Source organism: Saimiri boliviensis, chromosome 14 (genome assembly GCF_048565385.1).
Source record: "Saimiri boliviensis isolate mSaiBol1 chromosome 14, mSaiBol1.pri, whole genome shotgun sequence".
In the NCBI taxonomy this organism is placed as follows: Eukaryota; Metazoa; Chordata; class Mammalia; order Primates; family Cebidae; genus Saimiri; species Saimiri boliviensis.
This window is the reverse complement of record NC_133462.1, coordinates 8619004-8638353: the sequence shown is the minus strand read 5'-3', so window position 1 is coordinate 8638353 and position 19350 is coordinate 8619004. Positions and strand designations below refer to the sequence as shown.

Genomic DNA, 19350 nt, shown 5'->3' with positions numbered 1-19350 from the left:
AACCCAGGAGGCAGAAGTTGCAGTGAGCTGAGGTGGCATCACTACATTCCAACCTGGGAGACAGAGCAAGATTCCATTACAAAAGAGAGAGAGAAAGAGAGAGAGAGAAGAGGGGCCTCTATACACAGTGAGGAGGAGATGGGCAAAACTTGGAAGTCCTGCAGAGCAACAGTTATTGGGGATGTGGGAAGTTGGGCTCTTAATTTTCTAGGAGGGTGGTGGCAGATGCTTGGACTCCTGAAACTAAGAGTGGATGGGACAGCGACCCAGAGTCCCAGGTTCTGGGGGAGAAGAAAGCTGGGGACTTGGATTCCTGGATCTGAGGAAGGAAGGAGCTAGAGGCCTGGGCTTCTGGGTCTGGGAGGAGGGAGCTGCGGGTCGAAACTTGGGGGGACTTGAAATAGGAGGGTACCAGGGAATGAGACCACTGGGTTTCCAGGTAGGAGAGGGCAGAGGGCCGGGACCGCATCTCCACGACAGCGTCGCAGTTGCTAACTCCCTTCCCCACCCCAGAGACAATGTCCTTCACTTCTGTCTCTTTAAGAGTCTAAGTCTGTTGCTAGGCTCCCAGGATCCCCTGGGAGGGGCTCCGGTGCATCACCTGTGTGCCCCTGAGACCCTGCCTCCCACCGCCCCACCCAGAGCCATTCTGCAACATTCACGGTTCTCTGCATCCAGCTCTGCTCATCTGCTGTGACTTGGGACACCAGAGCAGGTAAGAGACCCCAGGACCTCCAGTAAGCCTGTCCCATCGAGGTGTCTGCCGCCTCCACCTCCACGTGAACACAGACCTAGGCGTCTCTGCCCAGACTGGCCCCGGAGACGCTGAAATCCTAGCTCCATCCTCAACAACAGACTTGAGAGTCCTGCCCGTGGCTCTCTTCTTCAACTCTGCAGAGCCCAGACCCGCAGACCCTATTTCTAAAGGACTCAGAGCTCCCAATTTCTTTCTAACTCAGGAACCAAGAGTCCAAGGCCTGTTATCTCCTTTCACCCCTGTAATCCAGCCCCCAAACCTTGCTCCCTCAAAATTCTAGGCATCTGAACGTCCAGCCGGCTCCTCCCTAAAGAACCAGGAGCCAGGAACCTCAGCCCCCTCACCCTGCGAGACCCAGGAGTCTGAACCCCCAGCAACTTTCTTGCCGGGGGCCCAAACGTCTCCCTCCTCCCTCGAATCCATGAATCCAGCGCCCGGCCGTTAGGAGCCTCTGGTAGTGTAAACAACTGTTGAGTCAAGGTGTCCCGGGGGCCCTCAGGAAGATGATTCCATGTCCCCTCCAAGGCCTGTCACCCTCCAAAGTCGAAGTGGAGGAGACCTGGAGGCCTGGAGAGGTGTCGTTCTTTCCCAGTTTTTTCTAGGACCCCTCGGTGAAACAAATAAGGACATTAACTACGACCCAAGAAGCCCCAAGCCTCAGTCTCCCTTGGCCCCTGCGGCCACCGCCCCACTGCCTCCAGGGACTTGCCATTAGGTTCTTCTCACGTCCCTGGCGCCCAGCTGGGCCCCGGACCAACGCGGTGCACCTGGGGGGCTTTGGGCGTGGCCTCTGGGAGGGGGCGGGGCTCCGGGAGCCGGCGGCCTTAACCCCTTCCTTCCCGCTTCGCCTCCGCAGCTATAGGTATCTCCCAGAGCTATGGGATCATTCAGCCGGATCCTCTTCCTCATCTTCCTCCTCGCCAGGCTGAGGTGCAAGGCCGCTCCCTCAGCCCCTCCTTTGGGCTCTGGGTTTCCGGACGTGGCCCACCCCTCTGAGACTTTCCCTCGCGCTTCTGAAAATTCCGCCCGAGATCGCCTTCACCCAGAATTCCCTGGGACTGCTTACTCTGAGCCTTCCAAACCGCCTCCTATAGTTTCCCTTGAAACCTCCCCACTTGACTTCACCGACACCCCCAGCCCTGACCTCCAAGAAACCCCACACCCAGAGTCTCCTGAGACCCCCAAAGCTGACTCACTCGCAACCTCAATAACAGAATCTCTGGACATCCCAAAAACTAACCTCTCCAAAATGATACACCCAGAGTCTTCTGAGACCCCTACACCCGACCCAACTCAAATTCCACACCTAGAATCCCTTGAGACCCGGAAACCTACCTCCCCCAAAACTTCAGGCCCAGAATTTCCCGAGACCCCGAACACTGACATTATGCAAACTATACACCAAGAATCCCCAGGGAGTCCCCAACTTAATGCCACCGAAAGCTCATATGCAGAAATCCCTGAGACCCCAAACACCGACCCTACCAAGACCCCTGACCCCAAATCCCCAGGAAACCATGATCTCAACTCCACTGAGACCCCAAACTCTGAATTTCTCCAGGCCCTCCATCCTGACCCTTCTAAAACCCTCCCCCCAGAATCCCCTGTGACCCACAATCCCAGCCCCACTGAAATTTCCCAAAGAGAATTCCCCATAACCTACCATCAAAATGCAACAGATGTCCCCAGGACCTCCGACCCTCAAATCTCCACTAGTCTTTACCCAGAAACTCCTGCACCTTTCAAGGATGAAGCCACTGCCCTAAATGAGCTGTCCCTGAATCCCAAACCAGAAACCGCTGCAGCTATCCAGCCCGACCCCGGGAAACTGCCAACTTCAGATTCTCTAGGATCGGTTGAGCGGAAGGCTCCCCAGAACTCTGGCCCTAAGTGGTCCAGCGCCCCTCCTCCCTCAGCCCGGATTGCAGGTCCCCCTGCTCTTCCAGGGCCCCCAAATCAGTTGGCCCCTGCCACTCTGCGGGCACCCCAGAGGCACAGCCGAGGTGAGGGAGTCAACACGATCATCCTGGTGGAGCGAGTAAAGGAGACCGGTGAGGGGCGGGAGAACTCCTGAGTCTGAAGGAGGAGGGGCTGGGGGCCTAGACTTCTGGGTCCGAGGGAGGAGGGGCTGGGGGCCTGGACTCTGGGTCTGAGGGAGAAAGGTTTGGGAACAGGGATTCCTGGGTCTGAGGGAGGAGGTACTAGAAGCCTGGACCCCTAGGTCTAAAAGAGGAGGGGGCTAGGAGCTTAGATTGCTGGTTTCCCCCTTCAGGCGTGACTCTGGTGGGGCGACCACGTGGCGCAGCAGGCGGGGCCCTCTGCCTGTTCTTCGCGGGGACCGCGCTGCTGATCGGCATCTTTGTGCTGCTCTGGTGTCTCTACCGCCGGGCAGCTCGACACCGGCCCTTCGCACACCACCGGCTTCCGGACGACAGAGATGAACCGGGTGAGCGCCCTGTCCCTGGAATGCCTGCACTTTTCCAAAACGCGGTCTCTTCCGGCACTTTAGGGCGCCCAGCCAAAAAGCGCAGGTCCCCCACCCAAGGTCAGTGAAAACCCTGACTTCTCCATGGCCACGTCCAGCCCCGTCTGCAATTTCACACACATGTCCAGTGCCCCTCCCAATGCGGTTGGAGACGGCTTCAAGCCCACCGTCCCCGCAGGTGCGCGGCCCGGAGCCCTGCACTCCCCGCCTTCCACTGCAGGCCCCGCCCTACAGCTCGGACGCCACGCCGGTGGTTTCTGCAGCGACCCCGACCCTTTGGATTGAAAAACTCAGTTCAAATGCAGAATCGGAATCCTCTCTCCGGCTTCCCGATTGGTCAGCCGCACAAAAGGGGACAGGCCCCCTGGAGATGACCTGAAGGGGGCCTGGAGGGTCAGCCTGGAGATGACCTCGCCCCTTTTGCTCCCACAGTTCTGCATTTGGACGCCCCGAAAGACCCCTACGACCTCTACTTTTATGCGCCGGATGCCTGGGTCCCTTCGCACATTGCCACCAAGCAGTCCCCACCCACACCTCCGCTGCCACCCAAGCTGCCCCCGCCGCCCCGCGGGGGCCGCCCGCAGCGTCTGGAGGCCCTTTCCCCTGCCACGCTCCCCAACAACTTCGTGTGAGCCCCACCGAGTCCTGCCGGCCTGCACATCCCCACAGTGAGGGAAAACCCTAAGCTCCTGGCATGCCTAGCTACCGAGTAGTCCTCCCGGATAGAGGGTCTAAGATACAAAGATGCTTGCGTTGTGATCAGAGAACAAGGTCTGAGACCGAATAAATACCATATTCCCATAGATAGACCCCTCTGCTGGGCTGAGCCTTGGGGCTTGAGGTGGCTGGAGTCTGAGAATACTGAAATTTAGGGAGGAGGGGCTGGGGCCTGGACTCCTGGATCTGAGGGAGGAGGGGCTGAGGGCCTGGACTCCCGGGTCTGAGGGAGGAGGGGCTGGGATTCTGGATTCCCGGGTCTGAGGGAGGAGGGGCTGAGGGCCTGGACTCCCGGGTCTGAGGGAGGAGGGGCTGGGGGCCTGGACTCCCGGGTCTGAGGGAGGAGGGGCTGGGGGTCTGGACTCCCGGGTCTGAGGGAGGAGGGGCTGGGGTCTGGACTCCCGGGTCTGAGGGAGGAAGGGCTGGGGGCCTGGACTCCCGGGTCTGAGGGAGGAGGGGCTGGGGGCGTGGACTCCCGGGTCTGAGGGAGGAGGGGCTGAGGGCCTGGACTCCTGGATCTGAGGGAGGAGGGGCTGGGGGCGTGGACTCCCGGGTCTGAGGGAGGAGGGGCTGAGGGCCTGGACTCCCGGGTCTGAGGGAGGAGGGGCTGGGATTCTGGATTCCCGGGTCTGAGGGAGGAGGGGCTGAGGGCCTGGACTCCCGGGTCTGAGGGAGGAAGGGCTGGGGGCCTGGACTCCCGGGTCTGAGGGAGGAGGGGCTGGGGGCCTGGACTCCCGGGTCTGAGGGAGGAGGGGCTGGGGTCTGGACTCCCGGGTCTGAGGGAGGAGGGGCTGGGGTCTGGACTCCCGGGTCTGAGGGAGGAGGGGCTGGGGTCTGGACTCCCGGGTCTGAGGGAGGAGGGGCTGGGGTCTGGACTCCCGGGTCTGAGGGAGGAAGGGCTGGGGGCCTGGACTCCCGGGTCTGAGGGAGGAGGGGCTGGGGGCCTGGACTCCCGGATCTGAGGGAGGAGGGGCTGGGGTCTGGACTCCCGGGTCTGAGGGAGGAGGGGCTGGGGTCTGGACTCCCGGGTCTGAGGGAGGAAGGGCTGGGGGCCTGGACTCCCGGGTCTGAGGGAGGAGGGGCTGGGGGCGTGGACTCCCGGGTCTGAGGGAGGAGGGGCTGGGGGCGTGGACTCCCGGGTCTGAGGGAGGAGGGGCTGGGGGCCTGGACTCCCGGGTCTGAGGGAGGAGGGGCTGGGGGCCTGGACTCCCGGGTCTGAGGGAGGAGGGGCTGGGGGCCTGGACTCCCGGGTCTGAGGGAGGAGGGGCTGGGGCCTGGACTCCCGGGTCTGAGGGAGGAGGGGCTGGGGGCGTGGACTCCCGGGTCTGAGGGAGGAGGGGCTGGGGGCGTGGACTCCCGGGTCTGAGGGAGGAGGGGCTGGGGGCCTGGACTCCTGGGTCTGAGGGACGAGGGGATAGGGTCTGAACCCCTGAATCTGAGGGAGTGGAGACTGGAGTCTGAACCCCTGGAACTGAAGGAGTGGAGCTGGAGGCTCCAACTCCTCAGTCTGAGGGAGGACGGCTGGGTACCAGGATGCCTGTGACCCCCCACAGCCAAGAACACCTGAGTCTGTACACCAAAGCTTTTATTGTGAGTGGGGCAGGGCAGGATTTACAGTCACAGAGACGGAGACACAAAGACACAACCCTGCACCGGGAAAAACACCCCTCTCCCCTGCCCCTGCCCCGTTCCCTTTCATGGGATTCTGTGACTTCTATATACGTTCCCCAAATTCTAAGCTGAAAGAGGGGTGTCTGAGAGGGGAAGGATCCCAGATTTTGAGTCATTAAGCCCCTGAGGGACACAACAAATGGCCACTGAGAAACTGAGGGTGGTTTGAAACCACCCAGGAGAATAAAGTGCGAGGAATCGGGGGAGGGTCGTCATGAAACCACCGTGGGGACGTTCAGTGGTGGTGGCTTCAAACCATCACGTTCATGGCCGTGAGCAGCCACTATTTAGACCTGAAAACCACGTCAGAAAAAGTGCATGGGGGGTGGAGAGAGGCATATTGTTAAAACTGCCATTTTGGTTGTTTTCCCAGACGTTATGCTAAGCTAGGGAGAAGAGGGTCTTGGGAAATTTGGTGCTTTCGCAGAATCTGCTGGTAGGGACAAGTGGGAGAGGAAGAGGGGGACTTGAAACCGCCATTTTCCCTCAGAAACGCTGGTGAGAATCAATCCCTGGAATGGCGGGGACGGGTGATTGATTAAAGCAACCAGAAAGATGCAGAACAGAGTTGGGAGAGATTTGAAACTTCTAGAGGAGAACCTGGAATTTTTCTGAAAGGAGAGGGGAGCTGCGTGATCTCAAGGGTTAGTCTGAGAGCCCCTGGAGATAAAGGAAAGGCAGGGAGATGTGTGCCTCAAAAGGTGTGTGCCTCAAAACCACAAGAGAGAGTAAGAGGTTGAACTGTCCATTCAAATAAAGCCCTGAAAGGAGAGATTTGAAACCACTGAGGCAGAACGGGTGGAGAGGGAACCTTTAGGGGAATCTGGGTATCCTTGAAACTGCCAGTCTTCAGTTTCACTACCCCTGAGAGGCAATCGGGAAAGAAAGAGGATTTGACAGCACTAGGAACAAGGGAGAGTGCTTCCGAGGCCTGAGGCAGGACAGAGAGGAGCGGGGTTCCTTGACACTGTCACTCAGGCCAGAGATGAGTGGAGTGGAGGTCCTGGAAACTGCCATTCAGTGGGAGGCACATGGTCAGTAGTCCCGGACAGGGGGCGGGGGCCTGGGGGGCTGAAATGTGCTGTGTGTGGCCCCATAGGATGGAGGTGGTGCCGGGGGTGCCCCTGGGGGCTCAGCCTCATCCTCCATGTCGCTGTCGTCACTGCCAGCCAGCTGGTCATGGCCAACGAAGCCACACTTCTCCTCGCTCAACTCCTCGGGCTCTGCCCACGGCTGCTTCTCTCCAGAAGCAAAGACCCCGTAGAAGATGACCCCTCCGTAGTGCACCAGGGAGGCAATCAGAAAGACGTACTGCCACTCCTCCCGAGTCTGCAGGGGACAACAGGGCGGAGGTCAAATGGGAGGACGGAGAAACAGGTGCAGGGGGCAGGCCCAGAGGAAGGGAGGCAGAGACCCAGAGAGGCTGCAAGGGCAGGGATGGCACCCCAGGGGGCGCCACCACGTGGTCAGGAAAGTACCAAGCACACACTTGGAGGGCGAGTGAGTCAGGACTGCGGCACCGACCTTGTGCTTAGTCATGGCGCCCACGATGATGGGGCACACCATGCCCGACAACGTGCCCACGCCGTTGGAGATGCCCATGAGGATGCTGGCGTAGCGCGGGGCAATGTCCAGGTGGTTCACATTGAACCCTGGCGGGGAGACAAGTCGGAAGGCGTCGCACCGGAATCTCACTCGAGTGATTCCCACTGGGGAGTCCTCAGCCCTCTCCTCCTCCCCGCCACTCATGTTCCACCTTTTGCAAGGCTGAGAGGCCCCGTTCCTGAGCCAGCAAGTTCCCTACAAGGCTGACCAGAGTCCCCCAAGCTGCGGATCCGCCGTTCTCACCAGAGATGGCGAAGCCGCTGAAGCCCACGGCCAGGACCAGGAAGGAGATGGCCACGCCCTTGGAGTGCGAGTAGCCGACCACCAGCAGCAGCGTGGCTTCCATGCCGAAGCCTGCGGGAGGCCGGGTCTCCTGAGTGTCGGCCGGAGCCGGGCGCAGGCTGCCCCACACCGCCCGTGCAGACCTGCTCCAGCCCCAGTCCGCCTCTATCTGCCCCAGTCTGGTCCCCTCCACGCCGGGTCCAGGCCTCCTCGCGCCCTGCACCCCACCCGCGCCGGCCCTAACCAGGCCGCTACTTCTCCCAGGCCCAACCCCGACCACGCCCACCGGCTCCGGGGCCCCTCCCACAGCTCCACCCCCTGACTAGGCCACGCCCCGAACACGCAGGATCCCTTCCCCTCAGTCCCCACTCATGAGGTTTTTTGTTTGTTTTTGTTTTTGTTTTTGTTTTTGTTTTGAGACGGAATTTCACTTTGACACGCAGGCTGGAGTGCAGTGGCGCTGTCTAGGCTCACTGAAACCTCTGCCTCCCGGGTTGAAGCGATTCTCCTGTCTCGGCCTCCTGCCCGGCCCAAGTAGCTTGGAGGGCGAGTGAGTCAGGACTGCGGCACCGACCTTGTGCTTAGTCATGGCGCCCACGATGATAGGGCACACCATGCCCGACAACGTGCCCACGCCGTTGGAGATGCCCATGAGGATGCTGGCGCAGCCACTCATGTGCCACCATGCCAGGCTAATTTTTGTATTTTTAGTAGAGACGGGGTTTCACCATGTTGGCCGGGCTGGTCTTGAAACCCTGACCTCAAGTGATCTGCCCACCTCGGCCTTCCAAAATGCTGGGATTACAGGCGTGAGCCAGCCACCGCGCCCGGCAGATTTTATTTTTATTTTTATTTTTAAGAGACGAGGTCTCATGATGTTGCCCAGGCTGGTCTCAAACTCCTGAGCTCAAGTGATCCACCTGGCTTAGCCTGCCAAAGTGCTGGGATTACAGCCGTGAGCCACCATGCTGTTTTTAAACTCCTTTTTTTTTTTTTTTTCCTTTAGAGATGGAGTCCTGCTCTGTTGCCAGGCTGGAGTGCAGTGGCTCCATCTCTGCTCACTGCAACCTCTGCCTCCCAGGTTTAAGCGATTCTCCTGTCTCAGCCTCCCTAGCAGCTGGGATTACAGGTGTGCACCATCGCGCTGGGCTAATTTCTGTATTTTTAGCAGAGACAGGGTTTCACCATGTTGGCTAGGGTGGTCTCGAACTCCTGACCTCATGATCCATCCCCCTCGGCCTCCCAAAGTACTGCGATTATAGGCGTGAGCCACCGCACCCGGCCCTGTTTTTAAATTTTTAATTGTAATTTTAATTTTTCTAGAAACAAAGTATCTGTTGCCCAGGCTGGAGTGCTATGGCGCCATCCTAGCTCACTGCAGCCTCGAACTTTTGGGCCCAAGTGATCCTCCCTTCTCAGCCTCCCAAGTAGATGGGACCACAGGCGCGCGCCACCACGCATAGCAAATCCCACTCTTTAGACAGAGGCCCCCTATACCCTGTCTCTCCAGGTGCCCCACTCATAGCCCCTCTTCGTCACCTAGTTCATGCCCTACCACACCCAACTTCGTGCAGGCCTTGTCCTCCCAGGCCCAACTTGGTCTTGCCTCTGCTCCACCCGGGAAGTCTCGCCCACCCTGCCCTTCCACGGGGTGGCCCGTTGGACTGCGTGTGACCGTCCCTTTCACCCAGGCCTGCCCCACCCCAGCTGCGCCCTGTTGGCCATGGCCCTTAGCTTAGAAAGAGACACGTGGGGCAGACTTGACGGTTTCCGCCTGTAACCACGCCCCATCACCACCCAATCCCGCTCTGCTCCTCCCAGGCTGTCCCAGAGCCGACCCAGGCCCCGCCCCACTCACCCCCGCAGTTCATCAACTTGCGCACGTTGGTGGTGGACATGATGCGGCGGCTCCGCAGAAAGTCCGCGATCTGGCCGCCGATGGGCACGATGATGGTCATGACCAGGTGGGGCAGCGCGGACACCAGGCCTACCTGCGGGAACAGGTGTACAGGGGAGACAGGGGCTCCGGGCGGCCGGCTCGGCGTCTCTGCCCGGTTGGTGCACCACCGGCTCCTCCCTGCCTCCCGCTCGCGGCCAGTTCCCTCCCGCCGACCCACACCTCCGTTCCTCCCCCAACCCTCTCCTTGTGGGCTCTACCTTGCTGATCTCGAAGCCGAACACTTCTTCGAAGTAGGCGGGCTGGGAGATGAGCAGCAGGTAGAACGTCCAGCTGCGGCAGAAGTTGGCCACGATGATAGCGTAGACTGGCATGGACGTGAAGAAGCGCCTCCAGGGAGTGCTAAACTTCTGTGGGGGCGAGGGGAGGGCAGCTAAGACGGGAAGCAGGGCTGGGGAGTTCTCCGCGTCCCTTCAGAGACCCCATTATAGTACTGCAGAGACCAGGAGATCCCGGCCCACTGAAACTTCTATGGATCCAAGGGCGCCGGCCACACCATGTTGCCGTGGGGACCCAGGGTTCCCAACCTCAAGGTGATATTTCAGGGATGAAGGGGTCCTGGGCCTGTGGTAGCCCCTCAGGTCCGCAGGTGTCCGGGCCCCTCCGGGACCTACAAATGTGGGACCAGGAGGGAGTCTCTCATTTATTTATTATTTTTGAGACGGAGTCTCACTCTGTAGCCAGGCTGGAGTGCAGTGGCGAGATCTCGGCTCACTGCAACCTCAGCCTCCCTGGTTCAAGCGATTCTCCTGCCTCAGCCTCCCGAGTAGGGGAGGCCGACTACAGGCCGACTACAGGCGCCGGCCGCCACACCCCGCTAATTCTTGTATTTTTAGTGGAGATGGGGTTTCACCATGTTGACATCGCGATCCACCCGCCTCGGTCTCGGCCTCCCAAAGTGCTGGGATTACAGGCATGAGCCACCGCACGCGGCCTCTTTTTTAATTTTTATTTTCACTTTTTGCATTTTGTGTAGACACGGGATATCACCATGCTGCCCAGGCTGATCTGGAACTCCTGGGCTCAAGCAATCCTGCAGCTTCCACTCCCCCAAGTGTTGGTATTGCAGGCAGAAGCCACTGAGCCTGCCCAAGGATTCTCTTTTTACGCAAAAATGCCCCCAAAATCAAACCTCAATCCAAGGTCTAAGCAAACCCCACCATTCTAATCCCTTCTCTGCTGGCTTTAACCAGGTCCCGTCGGTGGTTCTAATCCTGCTCAATCCCCGGCCTAACCCCACCCGCAGCACCTGCATATCCCGTCCTCTGCGGGTTGCAACCCGCCTCCTAGGTTCTAGCCCCTCTCTTTGCGTTCCAGTGGTCTCCTCTAACGTCTTCAGGAGCCCTTCCTGATCTACACGCTGTGCAGGTTCGAGGCCTGCTCACTGTCCCCACCCCTTCCCCAAAGACTTGGGCTCAGACCATGAGGGGGTTCATGAGTTTCGCGCTCTCTCCGATGGCGTCCTCGATGTACTTGCGTTCCTCCTCCGAGATGCTGGGGTGCAGCGCGGGTGACTCGTAGGAGACGAGCAGCCAGAACAGGTACCAGAAGATCCCGAAGCTGCCTGGGGGTGGGGGGTCGGGAGGGGGATAGGAGCAGGGTGAGGACCGGCCCTTCTCCGCCACAGCGCCACCGGGAACCAGGCATCCGGGTTCCTCACCATAGACATAGAAAACGGAGCTCCATCCTGAGTACTGCACCAGTACCCCGGCAAGGGGCATCGCGACCACCGCCCCAGCATAGGAACCTAAGCGGGAGGATGCGGGGCAGAGAACAGGCCCATCTTCCCTCAGATCCAAGAGTACGAAGCCCCCCCACCCCCACCTTCCAAGACATGGAGTTAAAGGCCACAGCCCCTCCTCCCTCAGACCCAGGAGTCCAGGTCCAGAGTCCCCTCCTCCCTCAGACCCAGGAGTCCAGGCCCCAGCCCCTCCTCCCTCAGACCCAGGAGTCCAGGCCCCAGCCCCTCCTCCCTCAGACCCAGGAGTCCAGGCTCAGTCCTTCCTCCCTCAGACACAGGAGTCCAGGCCCCAGCCCCTCCTGCCTCAGACCTGGGACTCCAGACCCCAGCCCCTCCTCCCTCAGACCCAGGAGTCCAGGCCCAGCCCCTCCTCCCTCAGACCCAGGAGTCCAGGCTCAGTCCTTCCTCCCTCAGACACAGGAGTCCAGGCTTCCAGTCCCTCCTCCCTCAGACCCAGGAGTCCAGGCCCAGAGTCTCCTCCTTCAGACCCATGAGTTCAGCCTCCCAGCCCCTCCTCCCTCAGACCCAGGAGTCCAGGCCCAGCCCCTCCTCCCTCAGATGCAGGAGTCAGGATCCCCCTTCCTCTCACCACAAAAGGCTGTCGTCGCCAGGCGACTCCTTTCTAAGGGTGGGGCCCATTTGCTCCAGATCCCATGGCAGGCGGGGTATGTGACCCCCTAAAGAGGAGAAAACCAAGGTCACTGAGAAGAGGCAGGGTCCGATCGAGGGCAGGGTCGCATCAGGCGGGGATTTACCTCTACCAACCCCTGCAGGATCCTCACGAAGATGACACAGCCGTAGTGGACGCGGGCAGCCGAGGGGATCAGCATGTTTAGAGTGGACGTTGCCACAATAGCAAAGCCGAAAACCCTGATGGGAACGGTCAGAGAAAAGGGTCCACGCTATCCCGCCATGCCTGGGATTCTGCCTTTCCAGCCCAGGGCAAGCGAGACCCAGCGTTCCCCAGAACCCCAGCTCCTCCCACCTCTCTGACTTCCACCTTCTTTAATCGCAAGCCCCACCTTTCTGTAAGACCCACCCCCAAACCCAGGTTCCTCCCAGTTCCCAGAGCCAGCCCCCAAATTCAAGACCACGCATGCCCTCTAACTCCACCCACACAACTATTGTTACCGCCCACTTTGAGACCCCACCACTGTACCTGTTGGCTGCAAATTTTTGGCAGATAAATCCTCCCGGAATTTGAGTGACAATGTAGCCCCAGAAAAAGGAGCCGTGTATGAGGCCGACAGTCTCTGGATCCCAGCTGAACTGGGCTTTCTGCGGGGCAATATGTACATTAAATCAGGCCCCCATCTCGGCTCTACCGCTCCACCAATCAGCACCCACAGACTTAGTGCCTCGACCAATCGGCAACAAGGAACCGCTCCCGCCTCCAAACGCCTGCCAATCAGAGCTCACACTATCTTTCTGTCAATTAAGATCTACAACCTCTGCTCTTCCACGTTGCTAGGGCCTATTCCGCCTTAGCAGCGGGGTCCCTCACCTAGAAGCCTTTCTTTGCCTGCTTCCTTGCCTCCGTGAAAGTCTAGGGGCCTATATATGATGATGACTCCACTTCTTCTTCTTCTTCTTTTTTTTTTTTTTTTAAGACAGAGTCTTGCTCTATCACGCAAGCTGGAGTAGTGCAGTGGCGCGATCTCTGCTCACTGCAACCTCCGACTCCCTGGTTCAAGCGATTCTCCTGCCTCAGCCTCCCAGGTAGCTGGGATTACAAGCATCCGTCACCACGACCAGCTAATTTTTGTATTCTTAGTAGAGACCAGGTTTCACCATGTTGGCCAGGATAATCTCAATCTCCTGACTTTGTGATCTGCCCGCCTTGGCTCCCAAAGTGCTAGGATTGCAGGCGTGAGCCAACGCGTCCAGCCAGCTCTCTCCATTTCTATCCAATTTATGAGCTGTTTTCGGAGTGACGGTCACAGGGTCCAGGCAGGACAGGAAGCAGCCAAAGGGGACAGGCCAGATTGGAAGGAAGCAAGGCGAGGAGCTTCAGGTAGGACAAAAGCACAAATCAGGACTTTTTTCTGATGCAGGGACAAGGCCTGTGCTGAAATTAAAATAGGAGAAAGGACAGGGCGCGGTGGCTCATGCCTGTACTCCCAGGACAGAGAGGCCAAGGCAGGAAGATCTCTTGAGCCTAGGAGTTCAAGACCAGCCTGGGCAACATAATGAGATCTGTCTCTACAAAGATAAAAATGAGGCCGGGCGCGGTGGCTCACGCCTGTAATCCCAGCACTCTGGGAGGCTGAGGCAGGTAGATCACCTGAAGTCGAGAGTTTGAGAGCAGCCTGACCAACGTGGAGAAACCCTGTCTCTACTAAAAATACAAAATTAGCCGTGCATGGTGGCCCATGCCTGTAATCCCAGCTACTCGGGAGGCTGAGGCAGGAGAATCGATTGAACCCGGGAGGTGGAGGTTGCTATGAGCAGAGATCGCGCCACTGCACTCCACCCTGGACAACAAGAGTAAAACTCGGTCTCAAAAAAAAAAAAAAAAAAAGATTAGCTGGGTAGAGTGCTCAGAAGGCTGAGGCAGGACAATCACTTAAGGCCAGGAGTTCAAGGCAGCAGTGATTTTGCCACTGCACTGTAGCTTGGGCGACAGAGTGATGGCACCATTGCACCGTAGCCCGGGAGACCCTGTGGGTCTTTAGGTAAGGAACAGAACATATGGAGCGGGACGTAGGCGGTGGCAAGGCTTCAAAAGAGCCAGGAACAAATTCAGGGAGGAACCTGAGTTGGGACTGGGATTAAATAAATGTGACCTGGGGACATGAGGTTTGCTAGTAGGCCCAAAATGGAGCAGGGGCAACCCATAGGGAACATGATGCTGGGGCGGAGTCTACCTTTTTTAACCAAGCCCTTGGAAATAAAGGCGGGGCTTCATTTGCATCAGGGAGGGGCTTAGGAAACAGAGGCCCCTAAGGCGAGGTCCGAACTAGGGGGGCGCACGGATTGGGCGGGGCTACTCCGGAGGTGTTTCAGAAGGGGCGTGACCTGGGCGTTTATGGGCAAGTGTGACGTCATGGGGCGTGGGCGGAGCTCGGGGGCGGGGCGGGGCTCTTCGAGGGATCAGGCCTTGAGCTACCTGCACCACCACGTGGCCCCCACGGTGGGTCGTGCTGTTATTGACCATGGAGACAATGGCCACGCCCAGGTTGCAGCGGATGCCGAAGCTGATGCAGAAGCCCAGACCACTCATGATGGCGATAATGTAGCGGCGAGGGAGGCCGAAGCAGGTGCAGTCCACCACCGGCGGGTCCCGGGTCTGCGTGGTCACCGGGCGCCCATCCGCACTCAGCTCCAGCGTCTCGGCGCCTTCCTGCCGCTTCTCCAGAAGGCTGCGGGGCAGCAAGAGTCAGAGGCTCGGAAGTCCAGGCCCCCAGCCCCCTCCGACCCAAGACACCGGATCCAGGACAAAATCTGCTTTTCAAGATCCAGAATTCAAGACCTCCTCCTTTACAAGAGTCCAGGTCCCTGGCTTCCTTCTTCCCCCGGTATCCAGAAATCCCCTGTCTCCCTCAGACTGGGAATTCAGGCCCCAGCCCCCTCCTTCTTCACACTGAGGGCCTTCCCTCCCCCTCTCCCCAGCTCTGTCAAATCCCTCAACTCAGGAGATTTAGACCCCAGACAACCTTTTAGGATTCAAGAGCCTGTGCCCCCACTCCGAGGCCCACTCCAGCCACCTCTCCCGGATAAGAGTCTATTCGAGGAAGCAAAAGGTGCTAAGGAGATGCTTCAGCAAAGGTGTCAAAAGAACAGATGCTTCTCAGCCACTTCTGCTAGGGGGTGGGGAGATGTCCAGGACCCTGGGAATCCAGCAGCCCATCCCGGGCATCCCTAGGGAAACTGGAGTCCAGGCTGTCAGCCTAGGGGGCAGGGAGGGGGAGTGGCGGGTGGTGTCCTGGCAGGGGACAGATGGCCCTGGTAGGGGGATTGGCTCATTCCCCAGCGTGACTCTCGCCCCCGCCCGTTCTGGATCCAGAATCGAGTCTGTGATGACGGAGAGGGTATTTGGAGGGCTGCCTCAAACGCAGGGAGAGGCTGCAGAGAGAGGTGCCTTAAGACAGGTGGAGAAAGACCCAAAAAGAGGGTGATTAGAGATGGGGGGAGTTGCACAGAGGCCCAGGGTGGGGGTCACAGATAGAAGAAGGGAGAGAGAAGCAGAGAAAGGGGGACAGAGATCCAGAGAGGAAGAGACAGAGACCCACAAGGAGGGACAGAGAGTGATAGGGGAGCAGAGACTCAGAGACAGAGAGGGGGACAGAGACCCAGAGACAGAGAGAGGGACAGAGACCCGGGGACAGAGACCCAGAGACAGAGAGATAGAGACCCAGAGTGATGGAGGGGGACACAGAGAGAGGGGGTCACAGAGACCCAGAGATGGAGGGGGACAGAGACAGTGTGACAGAAACGCAGAGAGGGAGACAGAGACCCAGAAATAGGGAGACAGAGACCTACAGAGGGAAGAGATGGAAACCTGGAGAGGGAGGCAGACAGAGTCCCAAAGACAGGTGGGGACAGAAACCCAGGAGATAGGACATAGATGCAGAAAAAAGACAACGGAGATCCCGAATGTGAGAGAAAGATGGAGAGCCTGGGAAACAGAGGCTAGAGAGGCTGGAGACGTGATCTGTGAGGTGCGGCCCCTCTCTGAGGTGGGTAGGCAGCCAGGGGATCGGGCTGGATCCCAGGAAGGGGCTGGAACAGATGGAGGCGAGGGAGACTGGGACGGGGGAGGAAGGAACAGCCAGACGGTCCAGGGGGAGGGAGGTGGAAGAGCTGCGAGAACACAGCAACCCCTCCCCATCCTAGAACTTAAGGAGGTGGGGAGGGGCGGTTAAGAAACAGGGGTGGGTGAGAGAAGCCGGGGAGTGGACAGAACCCAGGAGGAGCAGGAATGAGACCCTAAGAGGAAGAAGACAGAGGGCCAGAGACAGCGGGGATTGAACCCACTAGGATGAATAGGACCGGATGGCAGGGACTCCCCCCACCCATCAGAACACATCGGCCAATGAGATTAGACTTTGACCCAGGTTGACATCAGATGATATTTGACCCCGAAACTCAGGATGTGATTGCAGCCCCTGAAATCTGAGATTCCTTGTTAATATTAGGAGATGTCAGATCTCTCATCAAGCCCTTCTAAGTGCGGGGGAGGGGGTCTCAGTATCCCACATCCATAAAATGGGGGCAAGGGCGAACATGCAAGAGAATAAAGAGGGAACTTCGAGGTGATCTCAATCATCTTAGAGTAAGATGTCTGTCCAAGGACGCAGAGATGAAGGCGGCCCCGATGCTCTGCAGAGGACGAGGATGAAGAGGGGAGACCCTAGATGGAAATCCCTCTCCCCCGCCCCCCGGGATGCCCCAAATTCAGGGCTGAGGACCTGGTGATGAGAAAACGCAGCACTTAGGAGGCCATGACGCAAAAGCGAGATGGCTCAGCTTCTCTCTCTGTCTCTGTCTCTCTCTCTGTCTTTCTCTCAATCTGTCTCTCTCTCTGTCTCTCTCTCCTTCTCTCAGGATCTCTGTCCACTCCCCCACATTTTTGTTTCCTGATGTCCCTCTGCTCTCTCTTCTCTTCCCATTGTACAACTAAGGAAACTGAGGCTCAGGGAGCAGAAGTGGCACTCCAAGGTCACAGTCAAGAACAGCAATGGGACCTGAACCCTTATTGGCCCTCAGCATCCCCTTGCCCAAGACCTGCCTCTCAGAAAGGAGGCACCTTGGGTTCTCATCTCTCCGGCGTCCCCTTCCCCCATGTCCTTGTCCCAAGTCGCCCTGCATGCCAGGGAGCTCCCCCCCCACCAGCTGTGGCATCAGTCATCTCAAGGAAGATCTCTGTCCCAGGCTTGGGAGGGAGACTGAGCTGGGTTCAAATCAGGAGGCTCAAACTTATCCACTGATCCCCCCAACACGAGAAAGGAGCCTCAGTTTCTCCATCTTTGTTTAGAGGATTCAATGCGATTAACATGTTGTGTCCAACATAGAGTATTCCCCTCTCCCTCCAACCATCAGGGTGAACCCCAGGCTTTGGATGCAAACGCTTTCTCTGCACAAACTCCCTGCTGATGGTCCTGGCCAGACCTGGGGGATCTCTGGGGACCCAGGAGGTAACTCAGAGAGGTGAGAGCCAGGAGAGATGGACTTCGAGAAACCCAAGCACAGACGAGAAACTGAGAGGCAGAGACCGGCGGCGGGGGGGTGGTGGCTAAGGAACACATCCCTCCCACTGCCACCCCAGCCCCTCCACCAGCACGTCTCTTTCTCCCTCTCTCATTCTCCTGACTTCACACTGAGGTATTTTGAGAGACTCGTGAAAGGAGGCGAGAAAAAGGGTGGGGAGGGGCTGGAAAATTGGAAAGAGAAGGGGTGAGGTTATCTCAGCTTCCCCTCCACCGCCAAACCCCGTCACTGCGCCATCCTCCTGCTCCCCCCCCCGCCCCCCGCTTTCTGTCCAGCCTTATTCTTGTCTCTCATGTTACTAGAGGGTGGGGTAACTTCGGAGCTAAGAGGTGATCTGCAGCAGTAAGACTGATGTTAGACTTAGCAAAGGACCACCATGGCCTAGTGAGGTGGACTGAAGCTCAATGGAAGACAGAATCAGGCCCTGTGGGCCAAGGGGACAGGCCTTGACGGCATGGTGGCAGGGGCATGGTGCTGATGAGGCCATCTCCTTCGTGCACTGTGGCCAGATATATTTTTAGGCTTTTCCGCAGCTGAGTAATTTCTCTGACTTGGAGCCAAAGCTGGGGTTGGGGGTGAGAGGCTATAGGGAGGTGTCCAGATTACCGTGGGGACACCTGGGTCACTGGGGTTATCACCCTGGCTGGGAGGGAGTCCCTTTCAGCTCCAGCCTATATCTTTTGGGAAGGTTGTCCTACACCCCAGGAGCCAACATTTTTGGCTTCCAACTCCTTTCTCTTCCAGGGACCCAGGGTGCTCTAACTTCTTCCACCCAGCTAACCCCTCAAGGACAACGGGCTATGAGCCCCAATCCGATTTAGCTGCAGATTAAACTCCGTGCCAGGCAGAAACGGAAAAAGACACAGAGACGGAGAGATCCATGGTGGGAGAATTAAAACCCAGAGACGGGGACAGAGATCCAGAGAAGGGGGAAGCAGAGATCCAGGGAGGAGGAGAGACCCAGAGAGAGGACAGAGGCTCCAAGTCAGGGGTGGAGGGAGATCTATTGAGAGCAATAGCCAGAAAACCAGAGAGGGGGACAGAGACGCAAAGAAGCCGAGGCAGAGATCTAGGGAGAAGGAGGGGACCCCGAGAGAAGGAAGCGGAGATCTGGAAAAAAAAGAGACGGAGACCAAGAGAGAAAGGGGGCAGAGACACCCAGAAAGAGACGGGGACAGAGACCCAGAAATGGCGGGGGAGGGAGCCAGAGACCCGGGAGAAAGGGATTTACAGCACCAGAGAAAGAGTGGAGCCGGGTTGGGGGGGCGCAGGAAAATGAACAGGATAATGGACAGGACTCGACCAGGGCGAACGGCGCCGTCGGAGCCCACGGGAGAAAACTGGACAGATGGGTGGACCCCCATGCCGGGGTATCGCCCTCCATCTGTCAGTCTTCTCCCAGGTGGGAATTAGCATCCACCTCGGATCCTCCCACTCTTCTCCTCCCGGGACCCCCGCCAGGCTCACCGGTGCAGCTTCCCGAGGGCACGACCCGCTAGCTTCCGAAACTCCTCCTGGCGGAACTCCATGGTGGCGGCTCCTGCAGCCGGTCACCCCGCCGATCACCCTGCCGGTCCCCCCCACCGATCCCCCCGCCCGCGGGCCCGGGCGGCCGCGTCCGGGTTCCCGGGGTCCGCCCCGGCCCGGCCGGCCCCGCAGCTCCGCTCGGGGGGAAGGAGGCTGCGAGTGCAGGCGGCCCGGGGGCTGTCACAGGACTCGGCGCCGGGGGCGGGGCGCTGGAGGCCCCGCCCCGGCCCCGCCAGGCCCCGCCCCTCGCCTGCCAGACCCGCCCCCTCTCTCAGCCCTTTCATCCTCGTCCCGGGCCCCCATGAAGCCTCCCAAGACCACGCCTCTGGGTCCCGAACTCACGCCTCCGAGTTCACGTCCCCCAATTCTGTTCCCTCCCCGAGCTACTCCCCCTACCC

At 59.0% G+C, this 19350-nt stretch overlaps 2 protein-coding genes across 2 annotated transcripts; one reads left to right on the top strand and one right to left on the bottom strand.

Annotated features, from left to right (window-relative positions):
- The first annotated feature begins 613 nt into the window (after nt 1–613).
- GFY (golgi associated olfactory signaling regulator) lies at nt 614–4044 on the top strand. Its single transcript, XM_003940359.3, has 4 exons — nt 614–715; nt 1614–2808; nt 3030–3203; nt 3675–4044. Exons 2-4 carry the CDS (start codon nt 1635–1637, stop codon nt 3872–3874), a joined length of 1548 nt encoding a protein of 515 aa, XP_003940408.1. The 5' UTR covers nt 614–715; nt 1614–1634; the 3' UTR covers nt 3875–4044.
- Nucleotides 4045–5527: 1483 nt separating this feature from the next.
- Nucleotides 5528–19145, bottom strand: SLC17A7 (solute carrier family 17 member 7). Its single transcript, XM_003940344.4, has 12 exons — nt 18893–19145; nt 14325–14577; nt 12375–12493; nt 11971–12085; nt 11805–11892; nt 11135–11221; nt 10896–11038; nt 9675–9824; nt 9376–9508; nt 7479–7589; nt 7155–7282; nt 5528–6959 (listed from the first exon to the last, which is right to left on the bottom strand). Exons 1-12 carry the CDS (start codon nt 18952–18954, stop codon nt 6666–6668), a joined length of 1683 nt encoding a protein of 560 aa, XP_003940393.1. The 5' UTR covers nt 18955–19145; the 3' UTR covers nt 5528–6665.
- Between the last annotated feature and the right edge of the window lie 205 nt (nt 19146–19350).